Source organism: Schistosoma haematobium, chromosome 4 (genome assembly GCF_000699445.3).
Source record: "Schistosoma haematobium chromosome 4, whole genome shotgun sequence".
Lineage (NCBI taxonomy): Eukaryota > Metazoa > Platyhelminthes > Trematoda > Strigeidida > Schistosomatidae > Schistosoma > Schistosoma haematobium.
Window position 1 is genome coordinate 18,358,887 of NC_067199.1, and position 27,981 is coordinate 18,386,867.

General features: G+C 31.3%; 1 protein-coding gene across 2 annotated transcripts; it reads right to left on the reverse strand.

Annotated features, from left to right (window-relative positions):
- Window positions 1-392: 392 nt before the first annotated feature.
- Window positions 393-27,949, reverse strand: MS3_00007565 (uncharacterized protein; the record flags this gene model as incomplete). 2 transcript variants are annotated; one of them, XM_012942254.2, is made up of 5 exons in its annotated part: window positions 27,557-27,949; window positions 3,127-3,243; window positions 2,426-2,476; window positions 561-681; window positions 393-505 (listed from the first exon to the last, which is right to left on the reverse strand). In XM_012942254.2, exons 1-5 carry the CDS (start codon window positions 27,701-27,703, stop codon window positions 393-395), a joined length of 549 nt encoding a protein of 182 aa, XP_012797708.1. In that variant the 5' UTR covers window positions 27,704-27,949. The 2 variants fall into 2 exon arrangements, with proteins under 2 accessions (XP_012797708.1, XP_051066415.1); XM_051215871.1 differs by having other exon boundaries at window positions 393-681.
- Between the last annotated feature and the right edge of the window lie 32 nt (window positions 27,950-27,981).

The following is a 27,981-nucleotide window of genomic DNA, read 5'->3' on the forward strand; positions in this document are numbered from 1 at the left end:
GATTGGTTCATACGCTATTTGTCCCTTCAGGATCCTGGAGCCCATGTGCACCATTGGAATCAGGGTTTTCCAACTCCCCTAACTGGACTCTCCATGTCTACCGACCCGGTTAAAGCGCCGGACGTTCGCTTTTCGTCCTCTCAATTTCGTAAACAACACCCGTGGTGCGAGAAGGCAGTGAATAGGACTTCCCTGGCGGAGGCCATATACGCGTGGTCATGTGAGAGCATTTCGAGAGGGCGGGCGGGCCCACCCCACTCGGTCATACCAAGGCATTTGGGGGTAATATCTAACAAAAACGTTTGATCGTTGATCTTAATGAAAAAAGACTCAATAGTTACACATTAACTTATTAGTGATTATCTTTACATACTGAAGCTATATACATCTAATCATATTTGTTGATTCTTAAGTTGATCTGTGTGCAGGTTGTCCGTCGATGAAGAGACATCATCCATAAAAGGAATTGCTGCTGAATCGTACCATTTCTTGTTTTCGGGGTTTCCTATTGGGAAAAAAAGATACCGAAGATGTTCTTTATGAGTTACGCTTAAACTTACGTGTCGGGACTTTCCTTATCCTATCAGATGTTTGGCCTACTGTTAATTGTTGCTGCATAATCCACTTAGGTTCGCTATGGTTATCATTGGACATACACGAATAATTTCCTCTCTCTTCTACCTGTAATGTTCAGAAAAAAGTTTAACTTGCATTAATCTTGATTTGCAACATTTCGTTTAACAAAATAGTATTGCCGATCTTCGCGAAACAGGTTGCATGTACATTTATCGTGAGTCATCTAGTATGTTTGATTAGTCGCCTCAGCATCAAAGAGAATGTCACGTAATTTAAACTCCATCTTATACATTTGGGTACTTTCGATATCAAATCATACTCATACCTAATCTAAAGTGGTCTTATTCTTTCTACCAATCAACATTAGTCAATTGTATTGAGTAGGAATGTATGTAGATTTCTGTAAAATCAAAGGTCACTTTTAATCTAATATTTCGTGTTGGTGAAGCTTAAGGTCCCAAGTGGAAAGTACTTGTTTACTCCAGTGTTATCTATGCAGTCCACTCGGTTGTGTCGCATATTCTGTCTTATATTTGCTTACTTGTCCTCGGTACGCGGTTGAGTAACCTTATCATGGTTTTGGAAGAATATGCACAGGTTATAACTTTATAGAACGGTCAGTTTTTTCATGGCTTTAGTGAGTAATGGTGGCAAGTAAATCCCGTAGATAAACTTAGTCGATATTTTGTCTACAGTAAAACTCAGGATTCATGCACTTACACAGGTCAGTGAGTAGTGAATAACGTCATTTCCCTCACTCTTGGTCGGATTCTGTTAGTCGAGTTTCAGTTTGGCAATCGGTCTGATTGAATTAACATCACATGTACTGTGCTTGGATGCTGGGTAGGACTGATATATTTTCCAGCTGCTTTTGAACTTGTCATGAAGGTCAACCGATGCTACTTATGTGGTTAGCACCTGGGTCATTTGAGTTACATTGTTTACTGCTCTGTGAGCTGTCATTAAATGTCTTAGTCGCTATCCAAATAGCTTGATGGTGACGTGGAAGACTGAAGGTAGTCATTATAGGTTTAAATCTTGAAGCATCAACTCCTCAAAGATTCCACGTAAGGTTTGCTGACGAAGATGTGTCCCGAGTTCCCTTCCGACTGCTCGACAAGATAAATAAGTGAACAATATTGAATGCAGAATTTCCCTAATGAATAACAGGCTCCTGAACTAGTACTTTGTGCAATATAGAAGGGATGTCTTTAATCAACAACAACTGGCAGTGTAGACGAACATTTAACTCTCATAGGTTGCAAATAACTTATATGTCGTCGATTTCCATGCAAGTGTGCACAGTTCAGTAATTGACTGTCGGCCACTAGTCTGCTCTAAACCCTACCAAAATGGTGGGTTTGTACTTACTGCTTCGAAAGTGTCAGAGTCCATTTTGAGGTCCAATACACAGCTTGAGTCATGTAATATTACTATAACACAAGTTAGTGTTGAAACGTAGATTTATATATTCAGCTTTGAGTCATACATTGCGTAGTGGACAGTTGTACTACTGGATTGTTCAAGTCGAATTAATTGGAATGGTATTTTCAGCCGATCAGCAGTAAGAGAAGGATGTGCTCTACGATTGCGTATGGACGACTTCATTTCCGCGATAGGAAAGAGGTTCAATTTATCTCTAGTTTCCGGAAACTGGCGCTCTGAAGATTATTTACCACTTTAACACTATATTAGATAGGAGTGTTCATTAGGGTTGAAAAATGAGACTGAGTCGTCCGTCATAAATTTTCTTGAAGTAGGCAACTACATTAATTGTTTATATCGAAAATGTTGATAGTGAGTGTAGTTTATTCACAACAACCGTTTGTTCAGTATATATATAACTTACTTTGTTAATTTTATCGGATTGAAATGTTTTCTTTTGGTTCGTAATCGGAAACTAAAACAAAAAAATATGTAGGTAGGTTATGTACTTCAAAAACGTCGTCGATTAATTTCAGTCCATAACCCTATTTTCATGCGACTGTTTTATCCAGTATTCCCAACTATGTAATGAAGATGATTTACGGTTTCATACACTGATTCATATATGTGTGCTATTTAATTTTAGTGGTTTGAGGACGTCAAAATGAAAAGTAACAGATCTCAATTATACATGAATCCAGATCTAAAGTGTATATTCATATGAACTGAACAAACATTTCTTTCTATTTTTTAGTGTTCCAGATTTGAATTGATCGTAATCCTTAATTGAATATTGTGCATTAAGCTTAAATAGTTGTCAATGAAACAATCACTGACCCTTATAGTTTGTTGATGAGTTATTACAGACTATACAATTTGTCGGCAATGTCAGTCTTCTGCTGTGTACTGAGATCTCACAACCTGAATGTCAATACATAGTGTTTCCAGGAATTTTAAACTATCCTATATTTTAATGAATTCTGATAAATTTCTTGAACCTATTGCTAGACAGTCATGTAAATAATCAGTTTGTTTAATAAATGACTTTGATAAAAGATGATTGTTTAAAGTGAAAATTTCTAGTTAATAAAAAGTATAGCTAAATTTTGAAAAGAATCAACTTACTCCGCGGGATGTTTTATTCGATTTCTTTCTCAATGTTCGTAGAATAATTAAAATCACACAAATTGTGATAATTGCTACTAACGCTACGGCTATAATAACTGTAGCCCTTTGTTCTTTCTGTAAATAAGTAATGTATTGAGAAAAAAATTACAGTAATAATAATAATTATTATATTATGAAATTATTTAGAAATAAAATCTTTTAAGAAATTTGGTTTGACAGTATTCAATATTACTCTAAAAGCACTACTATGTAACAGTAAGAATTCAGTAACATTAGATTGTTTAAATTACTTTTCTACATCTTGTAATGTTTTGATGTGACCAAGTGATCTGATACACGGAAACTATGAACTAATCACAATCGGTTAGCACTAATGGATAATAAATATTGTTGAACTTCTCTTGCACTTTATGTCTCAATGAGCTATAAGGAATTAATTGTTATTCATGAAAAATAAAACTTAGATGATTTCTATTTAACAAATTCAAGTACTCAAAAGAAAAATGGTTTATGGTGTTTAGTTCAACCGTAGAACAGATTATAAATAAATAATATATTTGTAATATCCCAATGAGCAGAAAATTAGATTTTCTGACGTTTCGTGACTTAGTGTAAGTCACTTCAGAGAATAAATAAAAAAACAGATTGTCTAATAAGACTATTCGAACTACGTAGTAGTAGTAGTAGTATGAAGCAGTACCGAAGTATCTGGATTGAAACCTCATCAACTAAAAGATTAAAATGTTGACATCTGATTAAACTAGTTCTTATCAGTAGAGTCATTAGTTAGTAAGTTTTAGTTATCAGTATTATTTCTTCATATCAAAGATATGTTAACTGCTAATACCTGCACTTAACTGAATGGATAATGTATACTAAATTTAAGGTTATTCATATTTTGATTATTAAATAATCAGCAACTATAACACAGAAAGAGTCAGTTAATTGATTGTTACATAGTGGGAAAATGAACTGAATGCTTTTAAACACTTTCATCTATGGAATTAAGGCTCCAAAATTCACAATCGGATGAATGATAGTTAATGAGTAATATCATTTTAGTTTCATTAATAAAAGTCTTATGTCAGTATCTTAATTAAGAACGCTTTGGAATTTTATACTCACCACATGCCTGACTAGTATCTGGGTTAATGCTATCAATTAAAGACACATTTACCTACTCTTGTTCCAGTGGTTAAAAAAGATAACACTTTGGTCATAAGGTTTCCCATTAGAGTGTAGATTCATATCTAGCATCACATTATAAATGTCTAAATCATTATTATGATTTCTGGTATGATTTATGTGAATAAAATACATATGAAATAATAAATATTTAAAACAAGTTGCGTAAAATTTACGTGAAGATATATTTTATACAATTGATTCATAATTTGTTGATAAAATGTATTAGGATTTTCAATAAATCACTAGTAACTAACTTCAAGAGGTATTCCCTGGGGTTCTAGTGAGAAGCAGCGACCAGTGGAGTTGGAGTTCAACCGGGTCTGTTGTGAGATAATAACTCACTGAGGACAATGATGAACGGCGGCTCAATTTCATTTGTTGGTTGAAGTTAGACATTAACACAGTTGGATGCCGACTCAGTGGTCTAGAGGTTAAGCATTTGAACGTGAGACTAATAGGTCCTGGGTTCGAGTGGGATCATGGATGCGAACTACTGAGGAGTCCCGCACTGGGGCGAAACGGCCGTCCAGTGCTTCCATGGTGGTCTAGCTTCAATTGACTCATGAATTCAATTATAAAATTACTATAATATCCACAAAACTTCTCTCTAATTATAAAATGTCTAATTGTTTTCTCTTAGATTCTCACATATTGATACTTATAAGTGGATTCACCAAGAATTTCAACAACAGTGGTTTAAATACATCAAAGGAAACTGAGTGACTGTACAAAAGTATATGTTCTCTTATGTTTACCACAGTTATGTTAATAAAAGTTTTATACATCCATATATATTCTTAAAGCATGTATACACATGCTTATGGTGCGATCTTGAAGTTCTAGACCTAATATCATGTTGAACAGCCTGTTGAAGATTCCATAACTATGATAGAGCAACTATCTAATATTGCTTGGTCATGAATGGCTCCTCAGCTGATATCAGTACTTGATGAAATTACATTTGTATTAAACAAATATACAAACCGTTTAAGTGATTATCAGCAATAAAACCTATTTAATCATATAAATACCTAAACATGTATATACTAGAATTAAATGTGATATGTCTTTTGTAATTTTATGCTACATCATTCAAAGTATGATGGGTTGAAATTGAAATGGTTTTATTCAGTGATCAACTAAACATGAATTGAATTATCATTGAAACTGAGTGATGGACATCGTATAAACCATAGCCATATTAATAATAATAACTTATTAAGACTATGAACAAAGGTCATATTGTCTAACGACACAAAATTTAACAATAGCGAACAGTTAGATAATATAAACATTCACATTTTAACCAGGTTAATAATTATTATTTGTAATTAATGATAATAATAAATTCTGAGCATAGGTATACAGAAATAGTATGAATGGCGTACTTTGTTTAGTTAATGAAGTAAAATTCTTGCCGAAATAATATCGATATTTTGAAAATGTGAAAAAAAAACATAAATGATTAACTCACATATAAGGTTCATGTACATATTTTGTATTTACGACTATCAATGTATATAGTAGAAAAAACTGTTTTAAAAGAGTTAAAGAACAAATAAGTCATTATTATTCATAGACAATTCTCATCACGAGCTGAATTACTGAAAACAAAAGGGAACTGGATAACTATTGAGTCGCAGTTTGGTACTCACAATTAGTACGGGAATTGCTATGATACCAGAAATCTCACCCCGGACATTTAGCTTTAGCATTGAGAACCATAACTTTACGTAACTGGATGATGATTCAGTGATTTAAAACAATTACCAATGTGGTCTAGACGTTAGGCGATCTCGCGCGAAATCGATTTCGAGTTTGAGTCTTACTTGCAGTATCATGGGTGTGCACTTCTGAAGTGTCTCATACTGAGATTAAACGATTATTGAGTGCTTTCATGTTTTCAATAGTGGTCTAACATTAATCGGTTTATGATCTCAATGCAAATCATGGGTGTATTTCAACACTATATTGAGCCTTCATAAAATCTCCTTTCCAACAATGTAATTTGTATTAACCTACTGGTCCGAAATATCACATTTTCTAGTTTTTCGAGTTTTAGAACTTATTTTAATTATTTATGTTTCATTTTATGTTACAAAGTATCGTAGACGATCAATTTCATAGTATGTTTTAGATTTCAGTCTACATCCATCGTCCACATATCTCTCCATTTATATAAAATTAATCAAATTTAATTATTTTTTCCATGCATATGGACATTTTATGTAAAAGTCACAGATCACTACTAATGTGTTATCTTTAGACTATCGAGCTTCAAATACTATGGTTCAACGAGTTCATGATATTGTGTGATCTTCACACATTATTGGTCATGATACCTGTCACATCTCCGATATAGCTAAACAGCACTAGTCACGGTTTCTTATCCGAATATCGAGAATATTACTTGAAATGTTAAATATCCGTTCGATTGTATAAAGGTAACTTGTATCCTGCGAAATCTGAAGGTCCTGGAACTCATGGTTTCCAATGCTAATTAGTCCCATACTAGGAAGAAACGGGAATCGAAATCTTTCTGGTTTTTGGATGATTGTTTAACCAAAATCTGCCTATGATATAATTGTAAAGTTATATTAACTTGAATAATCGACATATTCGTGTACATAAGAAGTTTATTCAACCATTTAGAGTAATTTCATTATTCACATAGATTAATCAATCATTTTACGTACTATATTTTAAACACAAACTATTCTAGGATAAATATTCCTCATGCTCGACATATTATATAATGAATTCAAATGTTATTTACTTAATAATCCTCATTATTTGGTTCTGTTTAGTTATTTACATGTAATCAAACTAATTTTTTCTAGAGAATTAAGCTAATGTATTCTTCAGTGTTAATGAATCTTTAGAACTTCTAGTATTAGGCTCTTAGGTTTCGTGGAAAACAAAGCAGACGAAATGACATTTTCTGGTTTGCAAAAATACTGTACTTCTTGTTCTACTATTTGATATAATATATTCTACAGTATTTCTTTATTAAAATCTAAGGGAAAATAGTTATTGTGGTAACGTAATTTAACGATTTTGTTGGACTTTTTGTAACTAGATAAGAGAGAGATTAGCTAAATATACAAACTTTAATGTTGGATGATCCACCTAATGATATTTGTAAGAGTAACATTAAACTACAGTCAGAGATGCTAGTAAACGTTAATTACATAAACTACAGTTCGATTTGTACAAAAATTGTTTTAGTTTACTAAATGATCAATTGTTAGTGATCAATATCACATTGTTCAATCCTTAGGGCTGAATTAGGTGGCCATAGATGATCAAACACGATGACATTAGTTACAACTTAAGCGTCAATTAATTGTGCTGGGTACTAATTACTATTTTAGTTACTAGATTCTTATACCTAAGAAGATCTTTCATTCAATGCTTTAACCAATATTTTTAATTAATTACCTTACAATTTCACTGATTATTTGTTTTGAATTAAGAAAAGCCCGTATGATAAATACTAATAAGTTATTTACCTCTCTTCATGTATCAATTAGGTGAAAAAATCGTTGAATAAAAGGGAGTCGATAAAAGAATATTAAATCTATCGCTTAATCTAACCGCCGAAACATTGTGTCACTTAATTTCACTTTAAAACAACTTTTAGTTTTACCGGAATTCATTCATAATTACATTTTATCGTCAACGTTTGAATGAATAGTTTCGCAACGTTAGACATCAAGTGCATAGAAGTTATTAAATAATAAAAATTGATTTATACAAATCTCAGAAACTGAAATTTGGCGCAGATTGCTTAATGAAACTTCCAAAATTGTTTTGTTAATACATTTCAATGTTTCACTAAAAAAGCTTATCTAAGTTCGTACCTATTCACACTTTTGAGCGTAAACTACTAGTTCGTTTATGGAAACTTCTATTCAAAACTGAAGTAGAAAACGATAACAATACAAAAAATGTTTTGATTTCGATATTGTACACATTAGATATTTAGTTTTTTTTTGTTTAATTAGAGTCAATAGTTTTAAACAGTGAGTTTAAGCAACATTTATTCTACCAAAAAAAGAAAGAGAAATGCACAAACATAAAGAACTTGAGACAGAATGTATCAAGATATATATATATATATATTTATTTATTTATTAGGTTCTAAAACTGATCAAAAGGAACTTGATTAAATAAGTACACATATTGGTTATTTAATGTTTTTTATTATCATGATCATCACATTATAATTTTACAAGTTTTTAAATATGGACAGTATCTTACAATACTGTTGTATCCTGGACCGTGCAAAAAATGCTTTACTTATCTTACAATAGACTGGAATACCTGTGCAGTTTCCTTTTTCAAAAAAATTGCTTGTTGAAGATGGTATAATGTTCATTTATTTTGTATGATAAATACTAAATCATAATGATCATTAACACAAAGGTACACATTAATAGGGTTTTCTAATTTTCAACATTTGAAATTTTCGAAAACCACATTGTTTAATTCTTATTCTCAGTAGACTATTGTTATATTTGTTTAATCAGTATAAATAAAATTATATAAGTTGAATAAATAAAACTGCTGAAAAGGACATTTTCTTCACAAAATTAAGTTTAATTCTTTTCCAGTTATTGTGTAGAGAATAAAACGTCTTGGATACCAAAACTATTACAGGAAATAAGAAGTATGTTTCACTTTTTCGGACAAGACATAATTAATATCTAAATTTTTTATTCCATTCTCATACATAAAAACTATTTGTTCATTGTTTTCCACAAAAAATGAACAGACTAAAGATGCTTTATAATTTTATTTAATTTATTAAGTGTTTCTTTTTCAAAGTAGTGAGTATATGTATCAAACAAGAAATCAACAAATAGACTTGGAATGTAGTTTTCATCAACTACTTAATATGATGATTAGTTGAATAAATACAATAGTGTTGTATTCATAAGTCAGATATTCATTCGTTTTATTAATTAGTTTAGCTAATCAGTCAAGTATTTCTGTCCCAGTTGAACTTTTTCTAGTTCAAATCTACCAGAATTTGTTTTTAAAAATGTGGCTACTGATTATTGATAAGTAGTCAGCCTATTTATGACGAACAATTTTAAGCGAGATTTGTAGCTCAGGTGGATAATTTTGATGGAGTTTCGTTCTCTTAGCTGGATGGTTTCGTCGTGGAGCTTTCATCGTTCTCCTGAACGACATCATCAGCACAAATTTCATGTAGAAATGATGCTTTTATAAGTAGTTTGAAAGTTATATTGACGAATTCATTAATAATTGTGGTAATACTGTTATCAATACAATGGTGTGGTCTAATGAGCACAATCATCTTAAAGTTTGTTATGATTAAAATACCTCAAATTGATACAATTAGTCTGATTACATTAAAAGTAGAATGTCAGATAAAGAAATGGGGGAGTAAACTGCATAAGCGTCCGGGACTAGAACAAAACGATTGTTCATTGTTCAGATTCGAAAAGGTCGCTTGGTTTTTAAAGAATTACTTTACAGGTAATACATGTCAGATATTCGTTTATCTATCAGAGAATGGGTATGCTGATGAATAATAGGTTCTTTATCGTTCTACAATTGTGTAACGTATCCAACAGAAGTAAAGATATGCACTAGTTACAGGTGGTTGATCAATGATCAATGATCAATGAACAAATAAGTAAATGCAATGTCAGGTATATATTACCAGGTCTAAGTGGTGATTCAGTTCCCAAGACTGTGGACCTCTATGAACTGAGATTGTTGAGATATGAGTTGCACATGTCTAATCACTATCCACATTAGCACTGGAACGGCATTTATACTCTTCTGTTTCTCATCTCGTTCATTTGTCCTTCTGTTCAAAGGATATAAAATGCAACTACTCAGATCAATATGCATTTATACCAGAACCTACGCTATCGATAATTGATTGACTCATAAGTAATTTTTCTCTGTTTATCAACAGCTCTTCAGATGACATTACCTTTTTTGTGGCCTACTACCTTGATTAATATTCCCCTAAGAGTACATTAATAGATGAACTGTATTTATCATAATTAATTTGAGAGTTTATTTTTTGTTGTTGATTATATTCTCTTATTTTGTATGATATTTTATTACAATTATTCATACACTTCAATTCTGATTGTTACCGTTACTAATAACTCACTTTTTACCTTGTGTAATTGTTTCCAGATGATTTAATGCAAATTCGTAGACTGAACTGATGTATAATAATAATAATAATAATAATAATAATAATAATAATAATAATAATAATAATAATAACAATAATAATAATAATAATAATATTAATACTAATTGCTATTATAGTGTTTATGTAGTTTGTTGATGCGCATATTATCCTATTCATTAGCAATTTTGACAAAATCATATTTTGTCAGAAATAGTTATTAAAAAAAGTGGTTCGCAAAAGAGTATTTCATTAATCACCATCAATTCATAGTAATTTGCTAAGTTTATTAATGTTCGAATGTTTATTATTTATTTTCAGGGTGTTTTTTTTCTCTTAGAAAAAGGGAAATGTAAATCACGTATTATGTCTATGAAACTATTTTACAGTATAGACTAAATAATTGTGTGATATAATATGACAACTAAAAAAAAGTTACGGTGTACTGATTACATAAAATCATCATGATCAATTATAAATTTGTATTATGTTTCTAATTTTACTTATTTGATCTTCATATGAAACTACAAACGTTAAATTACAGAAATTATTGATAATATTTGAAAAGGCCTCTTATGGTATAGAATGAGTGAGATTTTCAAATTAAGAATTATGCAAATCTAATAAATGCTAATATTATATGATAGGGATAATTCAATTGACTTGAACCAAGGTATGTTGTAAAAAAAACGAGAAGAAAAACCGATATTTTATAAAAGAGTTTTTTTATTTTTCGATCCTAGAAGACAAAATTATTCAAACAACTTTGCTGAATATGTAGTTTATTAATGACTGGGAAAATCATACAGCGAATTGACAGATCAAAAGAACAATAGATCAATCGAGGCAAAGTAAAAGTCATTAATGGAATGATAGGTTATGAACTCATGTTGAACATGTGATGTTTAAGTATGGAAAAATATAAATGATAAAACAATTAAACAAATAGTTGAGAGCATAAATAGCAGTAAAACGAAAGAAACAACTAGAAAATTCGACTTCTTTTTTTAAGTGGTTAGTTATGATTTGGATTTTATCATATATGAGATTTCCGGTGAGACTGTAATTTATGGACGACCTTTGAGCAACGTTAAAATCACCTTGAAAATGTCCACCTACTAACTATGACTTAATAGAGTTATAAAGCAGTGTGAGGAATAAAAATTATGATATACAATTGATGGTTAGGATTAGGAATTGGATTTAGCGTTTTCATCATGGACTGACATCAGCTATAATGCCGAAATAGTATATAGCCAAATGAGTGTATGAATTTCGTGCTAAAATTCGAGACATGTTATCTTAAATCTGATTGGTTCGTCCATAAATTATAGACTTGCTAAAATTTTCACTGGAGTTGTTAAATACAATCAAGACTTTATACCATTCATCATATTTCACACCTAGAAATTAAATAATTTGAAAAATACGCTTAACGTGAAACTAAAGTTAATTCAACGAACAATTTAAAACAAGATAATAAAGTTTTATAATTTGATTCCAATGTTCATTTAAGTAATTCTTGATAGCTGTTAAGATTTACTACATAACTATTATTCCTTATCACAAAATATATCTATTCAATTAAAGATTAACGTTTTATGCAATCAACAATTAGACCTAACTTACAGTGAATATATTGTACTAGTTAAGTTGAATAAGACCAAGGAATCTCCGTTAAGATTATAACTTATTTACAAACATGTGCACACAAAGAATAAAATATGTATCTGTGAAAGTCACAATTGATTGATCACTGGGTGGTGATCAATGTCATGCTTGTCTAGTCCTTATTAGTGCAGATCGAATGCTATCGATCATGTTGCAATGTGGCCACCAGTCTAGGTGACTCGACACTGCGGGCACTATGTATTGAGATTTTAGATAGTGGTTGGAGGTAGTCAACAAGAAACCCTCGTCCCTCAAGATTACAGGTACACCTTGCTGACGAGTGCCAAGTAGCACGAAACCCGGGTCCAGGGTTTCCTGTTGACTACCTCCAACCACCATCTAAAATCTGTGAGTGTTAGTTGTTATTTTAATCAAAAAAGCCCTTTGTTCTGGTTTTACTTGCTTTTACTCACATTCACACCTGTATCCATTTGACTGACAAATTCCTATAATGAATATTAGTCTCAACTATCATGGATTTCTTAGTGTTAATTATTTATTTATTCGTTTCTTTAGTAAAATTCGTATTGATTTGTAAATGAATGAAAAAACGTGAGCTGATTAGTTGATGTTCACATGAATTACATTTTATCCTATGATCTGAAAATAAATACTCATTAATTAAAGAGATAATGAAACTTGAATATTTTGATATATCAATTAGATATATAGCAAGTTGTCAATCCAAAGAAATTGTCTAATCATCATTAGCTGAAGACAGTCATCATTCAACAAAAGATTTTTAACTTATTCATCCTGTTTTTTTTGGTGAGACTTATTATTGTATGTATGTCAGTGTTCGACTACTGTACTGCATTATGTAGATTTGTTTCTTACATAAAATGTAGATTCAGTCAACTTCTTCGATGAATGACAGAAAGGAATAAATTTGGACACAAAACATTCTATCAATTAGTTTTAATTATTTATTATCAGATGTACATTTTAATGATAAATCACTTATACTGATGACCAATGTTGAGTGCTACACAATACGATATAGTAATCGTTTAATTTGTTTATCTAAAGACAAGGATAATTTAAAAATATAATTATTGTTCAAGGTGTAAATATTTCTTTCTGTTAGCAAATATGATTATTATATACATTTGCTATTCAGTGTTACTGTTTTGAAGTAAAAAATTCACATTAATAGTTCTATAATACTTATTTATTTCAATAGTTGAGATCATGAGTCAATTGAAGCTAGACTATTATGGAAAACCTGGAAGCATTGGACGACCGTTTCGTCCTACCATAGGACCATTCAACAGTGTACATCCACGATCACGCCTCGCGAAATTCAAACCCAGGACCTATCGGTCTCGCGTGCGAATGCTTAATCTGTAGACCACTGAGTTGGCCGGCATCCAACGGTGTTAATATCTAACTTCAACTAATCCACGGAATTGAGCGACACATTCACAATTATCATCAGTGAGTTATTATCTTACAACAGACCTGGTTAAACTCCACTGGTCCTGGGTTCGAATCTCGCGAGGAGGGATCGTGGATTCGCACTGCTCTGGTGTCTCACAATAGGACGAAAAGACCGTTCAATACTTCCAGGTTTTCAGTGGTGGTCTAGTTCCAATTGAGTCATTATATCAACTATTGAAATTACTATATTATCCACAAAAACCCCTTCTGATACTTATTTATTTCATGACTGTTTGTAATTCTCCACCACTCTGAACAATTATCTACTGTTAATTGATAATCTAATAGTGGGATTTTTTATTCTTAAAGTTTTAATTGAAATGTTTAAATTTTTCAAGATCCAACTTATCAACTGACATCTTCCAGCCAAATCAGATGTGCTATATGATATGTTAGTTTAATAAAATTGAAGACAAAACACTTATCTTTGGAATGTCAATAATGCGGTGTTATAATAAATTGATTTTTAGAGTATGGAACTCCAAAAAATTCATATATGTAAAAAATCTAAGTTATCTACTTTTGAAAAGATCAGTGTGACTTTACAACAGCCGTTGGCTGATTGATAATTTACAGTAAAAATGATCTTTAAAGCAAAATGTGTTTGTCGGAACGGGAAAAAGATCTCCATAGTTCAAGCCCACTCAAATCAGACACGCAAAAAATAACAGACTTAAAATCATTAACCTACATGTGATCATGTAATACAGAGACAAAAATACAGACATATGTATAGAATACTATCCCTTCTGTGAAGAAAACGATCAAGTGCTTCATGTTTTATCTTTGATCAGCCATCAGCTACAAAAAATGAAACAGAATAACTGTTATTCAAGATGAATTCATGGTCTATACGCCCGGAATTACGTAATTTGTCAGTAAACGAAAACTATAGAATTTACCTCATAAAATGGGGACATATTACTATGTTTTTTACTAATACGTGTTACGTTAAATAATATTGAAGACCTATCCAAATTTGTCACCCGAATCTAGACTCACTGTCACACAAGTCATTTGTATCCACGTTTTTTTAAGAACCATATTGAAGATCATGTGAATATCTATCACAGAGTGTTGAAATGTTTTCAGTCCACCATAAAAGGGCTTTTCTATTGAATCGGTTGCTGATATAACTCTTAAACTATCAATATTACTTAAGCTAATTATGTTACTGAGTAGCGATAATCCAATGTTATATTTTCTAACACAGTATCAATTAAATTCTAACGGTCGAATTTGATATCGTGGCTCACCATTTTCTGTCGTTATAATGACGTAGGAGATAATCGATAGTCCCTAAACGAAATGATTTATGGAAATGTCTATGACAATTGGGCCGGGTAACATGAATCTGAATGTCTGATGTGGTATCATCTATTTCCAAGCCTACCAATTACTCTCTTATCAACATAAAAACCTATCAATGTTGTTCATATCTTTGTATCTCATTATATTTTTCAAGGTTAGCTGTACAAAAATAAAAGTTAATCAAAACCTGATTACAATTAAAAGCCATATTTAACTTAAATTCTATTCAAGTCATTAGTTCTTAATCATATTTAGGTTAAAGGATCACATTTTGTAAGAGCAATTAGCGTTCTATTTGGGTGACTAAAACACTACCATTATATGTAATTCTTACTGTCTAATACATTGACACTCACTATGTCATTCAATTTCACTACTTAATATTATTTTAGATATAGCCTTGGAAGTAGACTGATATCAAGTGATGTCTTGTATAAACAATGAACTTATGAAATAAATGCTGTTCACCAGTTAATATGTTTTGATATATGAATATGCATTCCGTAAAAAAAGTATGGTAGATGTTGTAATTATTTTCTAAAAGTTTATGAACTGTATAAACAATTATATTAAACCTTAAATCACTCAGTATCATTTTTAATGATTGACATTCTCAACATTACCAGTTATTAAATTTAAAGCAGAAAACAAAATTTAACAACAGCAACAACAATAAAAGCGTGTGAGTGTGGTGGCTAAAGAACATAATACGTCGGGAACTAGAAGTAGACATGAAAAGGACTAATAACAACTAGAAAGAGCTGGAAAGGATTGCTCAGGACAGGGTTGGATGTAAAGTGCTGCTGAGCGGCGTACACTCCTCCACGAGGAGTAACAATCAGTCAGTCAGCTACAACGTAGAACCAGGCACATATATGCATCGATCCAAGTTGCCACACCTCATTAGCACAACAAGATGAACACCCGATCCATAAAAGTGGTTAATCCAGTGGTGGTAATATATAAAAGAAAGATTGCATATAATGAAATAGTGCAGGAAGAAAGAATCAGTTCGTAGAAAGAATGATATGAGGCGATTTTAATCTCATAGTTTAAGGGAAGACAGAGAGTGTATACACCTACGCCATTGTGGTCGATTCTGATCCATGTCAACCACAGTCTAACCATTGATTACAATAGTAGGGCGGAACCCAACCGAATAGTCTGCATCTACCAACATGGCTCAGACTAGAAGTTAGTGACTTCAAGCACTGATGCCACGTTTTGGTTTGACCGCCCCTAACTTTCTTCCAACCATCCCCAACACCGGTTAGCATTGCACGTCGTGGTAATCGGTGTTCAGGCATACGTAACACGTGGCCCAACCATCTCAGTCGATAAAGATTCACAACCTTATCAACTGATTTACCATCATTTCCTAATACCCTACGTCCAACCACACTACTACTTATCCGGTGGTCCCAGCAACTGCGAGCAATGTTTCTAAGACATCAATGGAGTAAATGGAGTTATGAATTTATTGATTAATTAGATAAATGTTAAATTAAAAATTTTACTATTATAATTATTAGTTGACTATTTAGGTAATAACATTTAATGTAATATGTTCCTAAAAATAATAAAATAACAATAGTTGAAATCATAGGCCAGTTGAAGCTAGACCACTATGGAAAACCTGGAAGCATTGGACGGTCGTTCTGTCCTAGTATGGGACTCTTCAGCACTGCGCATCCACGATCCCGCCTCGCGAAATTCAAACCCAGGACCTATCGATCTCGTGTGCGAACGCTTAACCTGTAGACCACTGAGCTGGCCGGCATCCAACGGTGTTAATGTCTAACTCCAACCAATCCACGAAATCGCGCCACCGTACATCATTGTCTTCAGTGAGCTGATATCTCACAACAGGTTTCCCATAGTGGTCTAGCTTCAATTGGCTCATGATTTCAACTATTGAAATTACTAAAATCTCCACAAAACCCCTTCTGATAATAATAAAATCTCATTATGTTTTTTGGAAAAAAATTGCCTACTACTTCCATAGAAATATATACGTTTGTTTTCATTAGAAAATAATAACCAGAATAAATTAAATTATATATTAATGAATATTGATTTAGGTATTCATTAATATTTCTTTTCCAATGTAGACAACTTCTTTATAAAGTTAAAATAGGACAATATTATCATGTAAAATTTTGATATAAGAGTATTTTAAAGATTGTAGAATTTTACAACTTACAACATTAAATCGACTTTATTTAAAAAAACAATCAAAAATAGGAAAGTTTCTGACAAATATTTCACTATCAGTATAGGGGTTGTGGAGGTTGTTAGGTTTTGATTGAGATCATGAACCGATTGATATTAGATCACCATTGAAAACCTGAAAGCACTGGACGGCCGTTCCGTCCTATTGTGGTACCCATCAGCAGTGTGCATCCGCGATACCATGTGCTCACTAGTGACTAGCTTCGTGAGAAAATTCTCGGAGTTCTGGTAAGAAGCCGTGACCAGTGGAGCTAATTTGTGTCGGGTAGAAATAGGTGTCTACCTCAGTACAATAGAAGATAGTTGCGCAACTTCGCGGATTGGTCGAGGTTATACATTAACACCATTGGATGTCGACCGGCTCAGTGGTCCAGCAGGTTAGGCGTTCGCGCGCAAGACTGAAGGCCCTGGGTTTGAATCCCGCGAGCGGGGCCGTGGGTGCGCACTGCTGAGGAGTCCTACAATAGGACGAAATGGCCATCCAGTGCTTCCAGGTTTTCAATGGTGGTCTAATATCAATCGAAATATTTCATTGTTTCAAAGGATACAGTAGTGTTTATTTACGATTTCACTAGGTTTTAAACGTTATCTAAGGTTAATTCATGGTATAAAGTACAAAAATATGGATTCAAAGAAAAAAAAGAAAGAAATATTTCATTGTAACTATACCTTCATCATGCATTTAGAGGAACAATATATGTTGATTTTACTAGTGAATATAAAAATCAATATCAGTCATTTGTTGGTAAGTCAAATGACAGTATATATCTAAGTTTAGAATAATGTATGAAATGTTTCGTAGGTTATTAATAAACCCGAAGCAAAAGTCAATTGGTTAATAATTATAAATTGTCGCATAAACATGGGAATTAAAAAAACTGCATATGTGCCGCCTATTTGAATAAACTAGAGCAATGAAAAAATGGCAATATAAACATTAGTGAATAGAGTAAATGAAATTCATTCATGTAATAGCATGTTTTATAATTCTTAAAGATTAAAATTCATATTACATATTGAGTGTTTCGATTTCATGTTTATTTTCTGTATACTAATTAATTTTAATACTATCAAAAGAACAATAGTTTCCATTAAGTGTTATATCTAGTAGGTTTGTGCCCCTATCTATAGATAACATAATGATACCGTCAATTAGAGAACAATGACTTATTGACCGGACAAATGACGCATAAAACCTGTACGAGCAGTTTAGAGTCCTTATCGATCCTGCTTCTGATTAACCCAGCCAGTTAAATCCAGAACACCAATCTCAGCCTCTGCAATATGAATCACTTATTTGAAACATACTGGGTTTATCTATCAACCAAGCAGACCACATCGTACTATAAAATATGAAACAACATTTGTACAAGATTTAGCCAAATGTGGCTGTGAATAAGGGAGATAGTAATTGATAGACAGGGCATAACTCAAGAATGGTAAATCGTGTAATAATAGTTCATATGTTAAAATAAAGCTTATGATAAGAGGAACACGGACATGAATAGTTTAGTCATTTAATAAGTATGCTGTGTGTGCTACTTATATTGACATAAGTAGTATATGATGTTGGTTGTGAACAGAAGGTCTGACAGCAGAGGGACAAGAGAATCGAACAGTAAAGAATGGAAACAAAATGCAATTTGTATGAAAATGCAAGAACAATGAAGTCTGAGTCATTTTGAGACAATTGGTGGACCTTTCGCAAATTAAGCATTTACTTTATGATTGTTAGATTTTATTAACAAGTCCTGTAATTTCGTGTTAAATACATTTGATTGTCGCCACTGGTGTTCTTGTTCACTACAATTATACGGTAAAAATATAAGTATAGTATTAGACAGAAATAGATTCCAACAGTTACCAATCATTATTCTCATCGGGATATAACAATAAGAGATAACTTTTAAATCATAAAAGTATTTACAGTTGATTGTTTAGCAAGAAAATTTCATTCTGTAGTTATTGTATTACAGACGATACAGTTAAAAGTGAGGATAAAAAAGGATTGGAGGAAAACCTTCAAATAACATTTTGTAGGAAACTTACCATCATATTTGTTTGCCTTTACAACTAAGCACTTCAATGTATATGACGTAAAAATCAGTTACGATATGCTCAACAGTATTACTGAAGATAGATTAGTGAATAGTCTGCTAAATTTATACAGGAATGCTTATACTGTATTTATATGATGAAAGGAAAGCTTATACAACTTATTCAAGTGCTCATTCGTTAAGCTAATTAATAAACTAGACATCTCAGTAACCATGTACACACTCTTATAATCCGAATTCAAGTTTATTTTATATATGAGTGCTAATGATACTACTACATATCTGTCTAAACTAAAGTAAGTGCATTGAAGTTTTCATTTAATGGTAGAAGTTAGAATACTTAAAGTCAGTATTTGTTCAACAGAATATAATTGATTTTAGGGGTTAATCGAAAATACACTGATTAACTTCTGGTAGTAGGTTAATGTAATTGATCCAAGCTTATAATTGAATTATCCCTTATTTAACTAATTAATTGATAATATGTTATAAAAACTAGTTTGTTGAGCAATATCATTCCAATGTTTTGAAATAAAATCATTTTCATTAAGGTCATTAATAAACTTGGCAAATAATTATCATTACGGATAAAACTAAGATGAAAAGATATCAAAATTCTATTTTCAAAAACATTTAATATAACCTACTGTAGTGAAAGAGAACACAGGTGAGGACAACCGAATTATATTTAGCACAAAATTACAGACATTACATTCCTGACTCGCGTCATATACTACTTATATCAATATAAGTAGCACGCACCACACTGCAAGCTTATTTCTTTGTATGAATGTTTACGTGTAGGTTATGTCATAACTTATTAATGCCGTAAAGATTAACATTAGTTATAAGTCACGTTCGTGTTAAACATAACATACGGTTACATTTAATAACAACAAAAATGGCTAGATATTTTCTAATCAAAATGTTTTCAAGTTTCTAGTCATAAATTATTACTCATAAAGAAATCTCTAGCATAGTTGGATAATTTTTAAACTGTAATGTGAAACTAACTATTAAAGTATCCATCAATAACTAAATAAGCATTGAATTTCTAATGTAAATTAACGCTTAATAAATTTGCAAGCTAAACTACTAAGATTGTTAATTACAGACGTCACAAAAAAAAAACAACAACGACCGATTGTATGCTCAGCAAATTGAGTGCATATGATCATTATGACCTGCTTTAATTCATCTACTGATCGATGAAAAGTATATCTTCTATATAAGTATGACTGATACCATTATTTGTTTATTTTTTATTGTTCGGTATGTTTACATACTTTCAGCTTCCTTAAAAGGGTCATTATCTGTAATGAATCACTTTTTTACAAATACAACATTGAGCTAAAATCATAGAGTAAGGAAAGGGAAGTAAAAGATGAAACATAAATAAAAAACTATTTTGACTAACTAGAATAAAGTTTACCATTATGGTACTCATTTTTTCAGTATGTTTGATATTGTTCAAGATGAAACTTTATGAAGTGTTGGAAATTATTTCTCACTTTTCAATTTCTATAGTCTTATTATGAGCTAAGTAGAATTTTCATTGCAAATAACTATAATGTGTGAGTTTTTTTTTCAGGATTTTAAAAGATCATCATTAGTTTAAAACTTATTGTACAAACGCTTCTATATCTGTAGTCATGGTATTATTTATGTGTTAACCTTTAGTCGAGAAAACTGAAATTACTTAGATAAATAATGATAACAAACCGAATTAAGTTTACGGTATAATGAGGCCATATAATAGTCATTATTTTACAATCAATGAATGAAGTCATGTAATTAACTCTCTAGAATATCTTACTTTGTTCTGATTAGTGTCAATGATAAAAATAAATAACTATGAAGTTACTAGTCGTGACTGAATTTATAATTTAAACTTGATCGCTTCATTTGTATCAACTTAATCGTGTCTTATTCATTAGGTTAGTTGTGGTTGAAATTAACTTGGTCATAAGTATAAAAGTTACCATTATCCTATTGAATTACACTTTACATTACAGAGTAAACAAATAATGAGGAAATTGATTTTTCTAGACAACACTATTGAACTGAAGTTTGTGCAAATACTTTATTCAGTATTTGTTTAATGAATAAATAGAAATTTTGATAGAGTGAAGCTTTGTATCGTTTAATTAAGTGAAATAAATGTTTTTGAGAGAATTTCATTACATAACAATTGTTTGTTTAATGATATACCTTATTCAAATGTTCAAAATATCGATTCCCGATTTGCTTAAAATAACTCATACATTAATTATAGCATCGGCTGAGGAGTCCCAAAACAGAGCGAAACGGCCGTCCAGTGCTGCCAGGTTTTCCATAGTAGTCTAGCTTCAATTGACTCATGATCTCAACTATCAAAATTAATAAAATATTTGTTGCCCAAGGTGTTAGTGTTCTACCAGCCAAGACAAAGTTGTGACGGTTTTTCATCATAAGTTTTATTCTTGTCGTACTAGATTTACTAACCATTAAAACACTCAGATTTCTTTTACTCACTATTCCAGGTATAAATAAATATTTAAATTCCATGCATTATCTAACACAGAACAACATAGTTGAATAAATAAAAGCATTCGTAGTCAGAATGTATTAGATTAAAGATTCATCTATTAGAATCACTTATCAGCTTCTTAATATTATGGTAATTGTGTATTCACTTAACGTGTCATTGTGTGCACATCTCAACTTATAAGTGTAAACGACTGCAAGTACATATTATTTCTTTTCAGCTTGAACGAGTTTCAGTTCGATTAAGAACAATCGAAATCAATCAGCTGGAAATTTTGTATTTTTTAATGTCTATTGAAAAGCAGAGATTGTTCAATAAAATACGTTTATCATGATAAAACTAGTAATAAAAAATAAGCTCTCTGATTGATTGAACTATTTCAAAGGTTTTTTGTCATAAATGCTGATGATCAGTATGAGTAAGAGTACATCTTTGAAGTATTTATTTATTTCTCTATTAGAAATAATTTTATTAAATCTTAAAGTTATAGACTAGTTAGTAGCAAATTTACTTCATTCAAGCATTATTCGAATATAGTCTTTATTATCACCGACCTGATGTTAAATGGCTCAGTTTAACTGAAGTGAAAATTTACAAATCCTTTAAATGAACTACTTTTTGTCATTAATTACACTTTGACTAGTAGTATTTAATAGACCGGAACGGATCTGTAAATGATTAACTTTTCGAGAAAAGGAATATTTCTGATACAAATTTACTGTAGTAAAATATTGATGAGCACACTTAAGCTCGATCATATTTAATCATGCTGAAAATTAATCAACTTAAACTTCAAGTAGTCTAATAATCCCCCTTTTTTTAAAAAAAATGCCTGAAAATTCTTTTCACAGCTAATAATTAAGAGTTATTTACCGTAGAAACGACTTTTTTTCCCATTTTTAACAATTAGCTAGTCTGAAGGTGTAGAGTTCTGTGTAAATGAATTACATTTATTCATAACTCACTTATGAAATAAGAGAAAAGTAAAGAAACGAAAGATCCAGAGAAATAATAAAAAATTTCAAGAATAAGATAGAAGTAATCACTTTATTTCAAGACCTTTCAACTTTAACTATAAAACCTGTCACTTTCACAAAAATTCATCTTAACTCATTATATTAAATCTTTATTTTTAACCAGATTATCTGTCGTAGGTCTGAATTGAAAAATCTTGTAAAGATAAGTCAATTTTTCACACAATATTTTTCTTTTGCAATGTAGAAATATCAATAGAAACACATAAATGAGGAAATAAATGAAAATGAAGATGAGACGGAAACTAAAAAAAAGAAAGGCATATATTCAGTCAAGTATTATCCATGCTTAATCAATGAAAGTAGAATAGAATCAGAAAACTGTTCAGTTAGATACATTTCATATTGAAGTAATCAATACTTATTGTAAATAATTAATCATTTTATTCATAATCTCAATACAATACATTCATGCAATTTTCACTAACTGGTCCATTCCTAGATACTAAACTACATTTTGTACAGATTTGGGAATCTCAGCGTTGTTAAACGAACATAGTAGTATAATCCATTCTACTTCTATATTCCCATTGATTTATATTTCTTTCATTCGGTACTGGCAATAAGAACACAGAGTTTTATATTGAATCAAACTCCTCACTCATTACAGTGATATTTGTTGTTTATTCAATCATCAGTTTATTCAAATATCAAATTGAATAAAGATTTCTTAATATGTAAACACTAGTTATCTTTATGATGCTCACTAATGTAGAGATTAAATATACAATATGAGAAAAATTATTTAAAAATAAATATGATGACATGAGAATTGATACAAAGATTAGAGTTGATTTCAATCATGGAATAATATCACTCACAGAACAGTTGGTGTCCAACCAACATGCACAAGCAAGTGGCTATCAGGACTCGGTAGCTAAGTGGATAACGCGGTGAGACTATAATTTATGGACGACCTTTGAGCAACGCTAAAGTGACCATGAGAGTCATCACCTAATAACTAGGACCAAATGAGGATTATAAACCAGTGTGAGGAATTAGAATTGTGATTTACAGTTGATGGATAGTGTTAGGAATTACATTTAAGGTTTTCATCGCGTACTTACATCAGCTATAATGCCGAAATTGTATTTAACCAAATGGATGGGTGAATTTTGCGCTAAAATCCAAGACCTCTTATCTTACACCTATTGGTTCGTTCATAAACTATAGTCTCCGATAGCGCGATGGCATTTGAAGCGAATAGCACTGGATGAATAAGTGGCTTCTTTATAGATGGATATGTACGTTACAGAAATACATAACTATAGACCTGATATCACAAGATAATGTTTAGAAGTAATAGAACATGAAGTAGAACTTTGATCAGATAACACATGAGTATAGCCTCCCTAATAATGTGTGACAGTTCACTGACTTATTCATAAAACAACGACGTTTACAAATGAAAGAATACAGTTTTTTATATTATGCGCAAATACTAAAATAAATCATGAATACGCACTTTTTTACAGTTTAGAACCCGGATGAATGGACAGTTTAGTTACCATCAATTTTTTGTGGTTCTTCAAATAGTCAATATTCACAAAAAAAACTGTTTATTTTAATACATTGAAAATTTTGAAAGAATGAAGCTGAATAACTGTTATACTGGTTAAAACTATCTACAAGCTGTGAAGTCAGTCAGTACGTGCCCAACAAACTTCACTTAGTACATTCACTTAATGTTATTTTACTTGTATCTTCCCAATGTTATTTAGGACTGCAATTGATCAACAGGTACATCCAGCTGACGAGTCCCAAATGGGACGAGACGCGCGTCCTGGATTCCACTGCTAGCCACTAACCATATTTATTTAGTACATATTTAACTGAGATGAGTGCATATGAATTTGAGGTGTCAATTCCTTAGATTGAACAAATTCACAGTTTAATTGTAACAATCCCAGTATATCAGAATCTAATATTCATTAAATGACTTAATAATGGTAAAGTGAAGGAAAAGTTTTAGTAAGAATGAAAGTTTTATTTAATTTTCAATGTAGATTCACATAATAATTGAAAAATGAAATTAATTCACAATTAAACATTGTAAACTGGACTTATTTCCTAAAAGAAAATTGTAGTGACTCAATTACTGTGTAGATTTTGTTCCAATTCTTATAAAAGGATTCAATCACATGGAATCGACATTTTATTTAACGCCAAACTTATTCACATAAATTATTTCAAGTCAAATTATTAAGTATAATTAATGTTGACTAACATTTTCAAAACTCAAATATTTTTAATGATAAAAAGTCAAAATGTCGGGTGAAAGTAATCAGTTCAATTCAGTCAAGCTTAGGTAGAATATAGCCAATGCTTCAACACAAAGTTTAGTATTGGATAAATGACAGTGATTTCACACAACTCTACGTAAACCAGTTCATATATATGTAAAGAGAAGAAATCATCTTACACAATTTTGAGTGATGAGGTATCTATTTAAAGAGCTCCGAAAACATTTGAAGTTCCAAAGTCAAGTTGTTATAAATGGTAAACAAATATGTTTTTTTATAGCTTCATCTATAATATAAATAAGTCATGAGATCACCCTTCAATACAAATTTCAACATCTAATTTATCAACCATCAAGAAGATATTTTCAAGTTTAGGAAAACTTTAGCTAACTCAAAATATCTACTATACTTTTAGTAACCTTTACGATTACAATTAATTAATTTGGTCATTTTTGATATTAAAACACAAATTTCAGCGAAGGGATCTCTTTTCAACGAATTTATTATCAAGCTGTGCAATCGTATATATATGAAAATTTTGTTCAATCATCCCGCGCTTATATGAACTACCGAAAGTACATAAACCGGGTTTACCGTTACGACCTATTTTGGATATGTCGGATTCACCATACCACAAAATCGCCAAATGGCTAGCGAAAATATTGGAACCGGTTAGAAGGCAAGTATCTAAATTTTCTATTCATGATACTTTTCAGTTTATTGATCGTATTAAGGACGTTAATACTTCCGGAAAACACATGTTATCGGTTGACGTTAACTCTTTGTTTACTAGCGTACCTTTAACTGAAACGATATGTTATATATGTGAGTATATTGATCCCAACAACATAGATCTAGGTTTGCCGACTGAACACTTGAAAGAATTATTGTTACGCTGTACTTTTAATGTCCAGTTTAGTTTCAATAATGAAATATATAGACAGAGGGATGGGATCGCATTGGGTTCTCCATTGGGTCCGATTTTAGCAGATTGTTTCATGGCAAAACTAGAAAACGACCAACTAAGCTCAATGATCAATCAATTTCGCCTATAAGTTAGATATATGGACGACACGTTTATCGTTTGCGACAATAATATTGATTTAGAGGATATTTTACACACCTTTAACTCATTCCACCCTTCTATAGACTTCACGTTAGAAAAGAAACGGGACCAATCAGTTCCTTTTCTCGATGTACGCCTGATGAGAAGGAGTAATGATTCGTTAAAGAGACCCATCTTTAGAAAACAAACATGGAATGGACAGCTAACCAACTTCTATAGCTGGGTTCCGTTAAGTAGAAAGAGAAACCTCATCCACTCTTTATGTTATCGAATACATCAGATATGCAATAAGGAATGCAATCAACGAAGAACTCGAATTCCTCAAGAAAACCCTGACGGAAAATGGTTACCCAGAACGGTTCATAGAAAAGAATATGAATAGAAGTAGTCGCGACAAGAATTCTAGTTGTTCCGTTCCAAAGAAAAACCTTTATATAAGTCTGGAATTTAAAGGTGATCGAACATCAGACGCAATCAAAAATCGTCTAACAACAACTACTAGAAGAACATTTAATGCAGCTAAATTGCGAATAACCTTCACGAGTAGGAACTTATTTTCCGTGTCCATAAAAGACAAGCTTCCGCGTCTGGTCGCCTCCATGTGCATCTACCAGTTCACCTGCTCTTGTGGAGCAAGGTACATTGGCCGTAGCCAGCGCTCGCTTTCAACTCGGATACGAGAACATATCCCAGCTTGGTTCTACAAGGGTGAAAGAAAAGCAGTTAGGAGTTCTATACTTGAACACCTAATCGACTGTAATCATTCTACGGATCCACAATTTAATTCTAAGGTTGTTTATATGATTCATTCAAATTTACCCAGATTTCTTCGTATCCAACTTTTAAAAATAGCCGAAGCTGTTACCATCCACGAGCTCAAACCAGAACGATGCGTACAAAAGAAGTACGTCTTATTGTTATCGTTACCTTGGCCTTAATTATTATTATTATTATTATTATTATTATTATTATTATTATTACTGCATTCTCCCCTTTACTTATGTCTTATATTCTCATTGTTTTATTCATGAACGCTCATCATACCACTTTATTATTTTTTACACCGCTATGACCTTTAATTATTATATCAAAAACATTTTAATCATCTTATTATATTTACCAAATCCATTGTTACTGTTATTATCCGTATTACGTAATCTAGTATTATAACCTTTTTATTAACTGTGTTCACATTTCCTCACGGAATTAGTACTTTTACAAAAACAAAATTTTCATATATATACGATTGTACAGCTTGATAATAAATTCGTTGAAAATAGATCCCTTCGCTGAAATTCGCATTTTTGATATAATGAATATGTGTAAAATATGTGTAAATCAAAGAGAATCACATTTACTTTATATCAAATTATTTTCATTAAAACCAATCATATTTAAATAAATAAATTTTAAAATAATATATCGTTTAATGATAATAATAATAATAATAATAATAATAATAATAATGACTAACCTCAGTCCAGTAGGTATCAGTAATGATATGATATTCTGTTGTCTCACTGATACCTCCTCCTATTGAAGTAGTAATATTATGGATAGATTTTGTAGTTGTCATTTTCAATTCATTGTCATGAATTTGATCAGTATTTACATGTTCCATTGTTACAAACAAATAAAAAAATAATAATTGTTATTAGAAATAACTATTAATCACAAAGCATTGAATGCAGTAACTGTTCTAAAAGAAAAAAAGAGCTAAAAGTGTTTATTTTGCTATTTATTATTATTATTATTATTATTATTATTATTATTATTATTATTATTATTATTATTATTATTATTGTAATTGGATGTCTGCCAGATAAAATTCTGTAATAGTTTTAGTCTAGTGTGCAGTGTAATAGGCGTTCTAATAACAGTGTTTCATATATATATATA